This window comes from Homarus americanus, unplaced genomic scaffold, assembly GCF_018991925.1.
Source record: "Homarus americanus isolate GMGI-L3 unplaced genomic scaffold, GMGI_Hamer_2.0 scaffold39553, whole genome shotgun sequence".
NCBI classification, from domain to species: Eukaryota; Metazoa; Arthropoda; class Malacostraca; order Decapoda; family Nephropidae; genus Homarus; species Homarus americanus.
In genome coordinates, this window is record NW_024722329.1 from 29959 (window position 1) to 37500 (window position 7542).

General features: G+C 46.6%; 1 protein-coding gene across 1 annotated transcript in view; it reads left to right on the forward strand.

Moving 5' to 3' along the window:
* The first annotated feature begins 2308 nt into the window (after positions 1-2308).
* The window catches only part of LOC121862715 (leucine-rich repeat extensin-like protein 5), a 5251-nt gene continuing 17 nt past the window's right edge, over positions 2309-7542 (forward strand). Inside the window, exons 1-2 of the mRNA XM_042361031.1 lie at positions 2309-2380; positions 6423-7542. The exon at positions 6423-7542 is cut by the window's right edge and continues 17 nt beyond it. Coding sequence (XP_042216965.1) covers positions 2309-2380; positions 6423-7542 — 1192 coding nt within the window. The remainder of the gene's footprint in view (positions 2381-6422) is intronic.

Sequence of the window (7542 nt, forward strand, 5' to 3'; positions counted from 1 at the left end):
CATTTACACCTTATTAAACACCCTCATTTACACCCTATACAACACCCTGATTTACACCTTGCTGCCCTAGACTACACCCTGATTTACACCCTATACAACACCCTGATTTACACCTTGCTACCCTAGACTACACTTCTATCAACAAAGAGTACGGATCACCTGAAGATTAGCCACCCCAGTTTCTTTCACCTAATATAATATAACCTAACCTAACCTAACCTAACCTAACCTAGCCTAACCTAATAAGATCATCCAAGAAGCACTAGAGAATTAAAACATCATCTCTGAATACATCAATAAAGACACGCTAATGAGAGTCAAGGCAACGTGTTTACATAGAACCAACAAGAGTTTCGAAGTAGATAGTAAAACATTGGAAAATTTACAGTAACAATGTAATTTGTCCCCCCCTAAGGTGTGTGTGTGTCTCATGTGAACCTGTGGGTGTGGATGAAGGGAAGACGATGTACACGACGATCTCAACTATCGTCAGTAGGTGTTAGGTCTCTCTACTAGATGTCTTAGGCCTAGTGTGTTTGTCGGTCTGGGTTCGAATTCCCTTTTTGTCAACAAGGAGAATTATTTGTGTTATCAAGAAAAGCCAATCCCATAGTCCCAGTCCTGTTCCCCTGGCGAGGTCTACTGTATATCGTTCAGCGGGTGACCTCTACCTAAGGGACGGGGGGGTCGAGGGGGAGGGGGACGAGGGGGACGGGGACACCGGTAAGACGTTGAGTGACGGTGATGCTCTGTTGTTACGGTGACTGTGTGACGCTGAGATAATGACGTGTGGTGATATTTATGAGGAAAAACAAGAGTAAAACAAACCATTAATAAATCCTCGGCGTTATTCTACACATTGTTGGTCTTTCCTCTCACCACACCACACCACACCACACCGCACCGCACCGCACCACACCTCACCACACCACACCACCACCACACCACACCGCACCGCACCACACCGCACCACAACACACGCACCGCACCACACACATACCACACCACACCACACCACACCACACCGCACCATACCACACCACACGGCACCACACCACACCGCACAGCACCACACCGCACCGCACCACACCACACCACACCGCACCGCACCACACCACACCGCACCACACCACACCATACCACACCACACCGCACCACACCACACCGCACCATATCACACCACACCCCACACCACACCACACCACACCGCACCACACCACACCGCACCACACCACACCACACACCGCAACCACACCACACCACCACACACACCACACCACACCACACCGCACCACACCACATCGCACCACCACACCACACCACACCCCACACCACACCACACCACACCACACCACACCGCACCACACCAAACCATACCACACCACACCACACCACACCATACCACACCACATCTGGGTCACAAGGCTCCTCTAACTCACAGTTCCTCTCCCTGACATACAGTATATTACCCAGGTGTGGTCATGGTTTCAGACAGGTTCATTTACCTACCTGGTCTAGATAATTACCTGTGTCACTATAAGACCCAGTAATAACGTTAGAGTCGCCCCCCCCCCACACCACAACCCCCCTCCACCTCACCTCGCCCCAACCCACCTTCCCCTACACTCAACCTCCAACACTAAACTGACTCCTCCTCCACAACAGCCACCTCCGCTGACCTCTTTCATGTACACCAAGTCAAGATTAACGTACAGTGTGTGTGTGTGTGTGTGTGTGTGTGTGTGTGTGTGTCCCTCCCTTCATGCACCAACAGCAGCCCTCAAGTTCACCTTCTGGTCCCTACAGTAATAGACACCTGCCATATACCTTTAGGTTAGGTTAGGGTGTTTAATCATCAGGTGAAATAAACTTTATTGGGTAATATTCAAAAGTGTGAAGAAGACGTCATCATATTTAAATAATCCACTAACTTAATCCATTAACCTAATCCACTAACTTAATCCATTAACTTAATCCATTAACTTAATCCATTATCTAAACTTTCCTCTTCGCCGTGTGTTCCTTTTAGTACTCTTTCTCTCCTTTGTTATGTTGGGAGGCTTAATGCACTTCTTTCAATCCAGGAAATTAAGAATGAAATATAAAAATCTTAACAAAAAACAGCAAAACAGGATCATAATGTTGCTATATCACAAATTTGTGTCGTAAAGAATAATTCTATTTGGTTGAGTTGGGTTGGGTTGGGTTGGGTTGGGTACATTCAATTGAGTCGAATCCTTATGAACAACTACTCAAAACAACAACAGGAATCGATAAACAAACAAAAAAACAATAAAAGTGGGTAAAAATGTTACGAGTAATAGGAGCGAGCGGTGGCCTTCTGCAGGCGCCTGACAAGAGACTTACTGGGCCACAATGGGTAACCTGTTGGCCACACTGCCGTCCCATCTATGTCAACACTCCACACAGAACAAATCAGCATTATGCCTCTACACTTGTTTACTCTCTACACCCTCAATAAACATCATCACGTCAATTTCCTTATATTCAGATTGTCGCGTTTCCACCACCCTACCCCGCCCCGCCCCATCCCACCCCACCCGGTCGTGTTCTCGGGAAGGACACGAGCCAACACTCAAGAATTACGGAACTTCTCCCTAAAAAGAAAAAAATAATTCCCCCCTCTCAAGATACAACAGTTTGCTCGCGTAGTTTAATCCCGAGTGTCGCCAGGAAGTCTGATAAACGATGTTGGCTTTCTGAATACGTGAGAAGCTCTTAAGAGTTGGGTGTGAGACCTGAGTGTGTGTATGGCATTCCGGCCGTGACACAGACCGAGCGGAAAGGGAGAGAACGTCGCCTCCTCACGGCAACGAATTAATGAATTTCTCTTAACGACCAAGTGAACACGGCGACCGAGGATCACTTTTTTAATGCACAACACAGGTCACTACAGTCTGCTATGTATGTATGTATGTATGTATGTATGTATGTATGTATGTATGTATGTATGTTCACTAACCAGACTTGCAGCGAGTGAGGGGGGGACCAAAAGAAACACCGACCCCAACCTCTCACTCTCAACTGTGAAACTCATTTCCTCAGCCGAGAGTGAGAGAAAAACTGGTAGTCTCAGTACTTTATAGACGCCATTGTGTGTGTGTGTTAGGTGTATTTAGTGAGACAAAGAGAGACGTTAGTTAGTGGTGGTGGTGGTTTAGAAGACGAACCAATCACTCTCTAGAGACGAGTCCTGCTAACTTTTCTCACAATACAACGACGGCCGCAGGAGAGGAGACCTGTGGTAGGAATGGGGATCCCAAAAGGGGCCTGACATCTCGGTAAGAAGACAGTTTCTAGGATAATTTTGTACCAGTGCGTTGCCGGGCTCCAGATTCTAAGTGACAGCAAAGTAAGTGTATGTTATGTATGTATGTATGTATGTATGTATGTATTTATGTATGCTTGTATGTATATATATATATATATATATATATATATATATATATATATATATATATATATATATATATATATATATATATATGTGTGTGTGTGTGTGTGTGTGTGTGTGTGTGTGTGTGTGTGTGTGTGTGACAATAAGACGCAACAAACTACCATAACTAGCATCACAGGTAGAGTGGGTCAGCCCGGACAGGTAAGCTCGGGCACCGCTGGTCATGCTTCTTGTCAAGCCGCCAACATAAAACACTTTTCTGACGCTACAAAACGACCCACAAAAGGCTGCCAAAACAATTGTTGCCCCGCTCTTATTTTTTCCTTGGGTAAAGTCAACACAGGGAGACCAGACAGACAAACCGCGGGAAAACTTGGAGGAAGGGAAAGAGGTCACTCTCCACTTTCATTACACTCACACACTTGAGAGTCTTAACACTTTACTGTAACATAAACGCCTTTATTGGGAGTACCTGTGGGAACAAGAAGAAGCTCACTAAACTCTAATACAACTCTACTTGTGTATTCCTTCTCCTCCTCTTTCGTTTCCTTCATTCCCTCTTCCCTTTCCTTCATCCCCTCTCATCCTCCATCGTTTCCTCCTTCTACTCCTCCTTTCCTTCCTATCATCCCAATTACCACCTCTCCTTTCTGCCCTCCCTCCCTCTCATTCCTACCATCTGACCTTCCATCTTTACCTCCATCCTTCTTTTCCCCCCTCCCTCTTTCCACCCCCTCCTCCGCCTTGTTTTTATTTCCTTCAAGGTAACACCCCGGAGAGGATAGGACTAACACTGCAGCAGGTGTCGTCGAGGCTCCATTGCGTTCCTCCCGGCATGAATAACACACGACCACAAGTCTCTCGTTTTGTTTACTGACCGTTCTCGTGTGTCTGTTTTTACTCGACTCTTACTACGACAGCTGGTAGAGTTACCTGTAGCTTGTGGTTGAAAATGAGGTGGTGGTATGTTAAGTGGCGCCGATATCGTATACATAGTTGCGTCAGGCAGTGAGGTGTGGTTAACTGATCGAGAAATTGACTAAATGATAAACCGGGTCAGCTGTACACCTGTTACTACTACACCTGTTACTATTACCTGTCACTATTACACCTGTCCCACTACACCTGTCACCACTACACCTATTAGTACTACACCTGTTAGTACTACACCTGTCACCACTACACCTGTCACCACTACACCTATTAGTACTACACCTGTTAGTACTACACCTGTCACTATTACACCTGTTAGTACTACACCTGTTAGTACTACACCTGTCACTATTACACCTGTCACCACTACACCTGTCACTACTACACCTGTCACCACTACACCTATCACTATTACATCTATCACCACTACACCTGTCACCACTACACCTGTCACCACTACACCTATAGTACTACACCTGTTATTATTACACCTGTCACTATACACCTGTTAGTACTACACCTGTCACTACAACACCTGTCACCACTACACCTGTCACTACTACACCTGTCACTATACACCTATCACCACTACACCTGTCACTACTACACCTGTCACCACTACACCTGTCACTATTACATCTATCACTACCACACCTGTCACCACTACACCTGTCACTACTACAACTGTACCACTACACCTGTCACTATTACACCTATCACCACTACACCTGTCCTTTCACACCTATCACCACTACACCTGTCACTACTACACTCTCCACGATACAGGTAACTTAGACACCATGACGTGTACATACTTCCCCACAGGTGTAAACTCTCACCTCCTGAACTTAACAGTAAATACGACATCAATTCTTTTTACATTTTGTTGATTTTCCTTCCTGGCCATTCACGAGGCTCTATTAGTGATCAATTATGTACAGTGAACAGCAGCCTCGGCACATTCCACCACAGGTCATGTATCGAACTACCTGGAGCACTATTGCCCGAACTACCTCTTGTTTTTACCTAACCTGTCAACCTAACCTACCACAACCCCTGGCTTGACTTACCCCAACAACCTAACCAACCCAAAACTTCAACCTAATTTACCCAACCTCAACCTAACCTAACCTAACCCTAACCTCACTACCAACCTCAATTGCTGTACAAGGTTTTATCTTTACTGGTCGCCGGCGCTAGACACTGAGCCCACAAATCATTTCCAACTTCGCCTTAACTGTGACATAAAGCAGCGAGTGTCGGGGTAATGCTCTCTAAAGATAATAAATATATATATGGCTCTACAACACAAGATCTTTCGTTAGGTGGGGTTAGGTTAGGTTAATTCGAGGACTGTTAGGTTAGGTTACGCAGGACTAGGTTAGGTGGGTTTACGCAGGACTAGGTTAGGTTAAGTTACGTAGGACTAGGTTAGGTTAAGTTACGCGGGACTGTTGGGTTACGCAGGACTAGGTTGGGTTAAGTTACGCAGGACTAGGTTGGTTTAAGTTACGCAGGACTAGGTTGGTTAAGAAGTTAAGCGGGAGTAGGTCAGGTTAGGCAGGACTAGGATTGAGGTTAGGTTTGTGAGTTAGGTTAGACTAGGTTAGTTTAAGTTACGCAGGACTAGGTTAGGTGAAGTTACGCTAGGACTAGGTTAGGTGAGAGTTACGCAGGACTAGGTTAGGTTAGGTTAGGCTGGAGCAATTTGGCACCAACATCAAGTCCTCAAACAACACACTTTCCACAACCCCTCAATGGCAGTGTTAATTAACCTCGACTCTACCGACGCATTAGTCTTTGGGCCAACAAGTGTATGCAAATGTTCCAGTAAAACCTTCAGAATTTGTGAGTTATGAGAGAGAATAAAGACGTGTGTGTGTATGTGTATGTGTGTGTGTGTGTGTGTGTGTGTGTGTGTGTGTGTGTGTGTGTGTGTGTGTCTGTGTGTGTGTGTGTGTGTGTGTCATTCCAGCCGTGGCACAGACCACGCGGAAGGAGACAATGTCACCTCATTACGGAAGCAGATTAATGACCTGACACCGACACAGTATACCTTCACCCGACACAGAATACCTTCACCCGACACAGAATACCTTCGACACGTATACCCTCACCCGACAGTATACCTTCACCCGACACAGTATACCTTCACCCGACACAGTATACCCTCACCGACACAGTACCCTCACCCGACACAGAATACCTTCACCGTATACCTTCACCGACACAGTATACCCTCACCCGACACAGTATACCTTCACCCGACACAGTATACCCTCACCCGACACAGTATACCTTCACCCGACACAGTATACCTTCACCCGACACAGTATACCTTCACCCGACACAGTATACCCTCACCCGACACAGTATACCTTCACCCGACACAGTATACCTTCACCCGACACAGTATACCTTCACCCGACACAGTATACCCTCACCCGACACAGTATACCCTCACCCGACACAGTATACCCTCACCCGACACAGTATACCCTCACCGACACAGTATACCTTCACCCGACACAGAATACCTTCACCCGACACAGAATACCTTCACCTGACACAGTATACCCTCACCCGACACAGAATACCTTCACCCGACACAGTACCTTCACCCGACACAGTATACCCTCACCCGACACAGTATACCTTCACCGACACAGTATACCTTCACCCGACACAGATACCTTCCGACACAGATACCTTCACCCGACACAGTATACCTCACCTGACACAGTATACCTTCACCCGACACAGTATACCTCACCCGACACAGTATACCCTCACCCGACACAGAATACCTCACCCGACACAGTATACCTTCACCAGCTCACCCGACGTATACTTCACCCGACACAGAATACCTTCACCTGACACAGAATACCTTCACCTGACACAGAATACCCTCACCCGACACAGTATACCTCACCCGACACAGTATACCTCACCTATATACCTTCACCCGACACAGAATACCTTCACCCGACACAGAATACCTTCACCCGACACAGAATACCCTCACCGACACAGTATACCCTCACCCGACACAGTATACCTTCACCCGACACAGTATACCTTCACCCGACACAGTATACCTTCACCCGACACAGAATATCCCTCACCCGACACAGTATACCTCACCCGACACAGTATACCTTCACCCGACACAGTATACCTCACCCGAC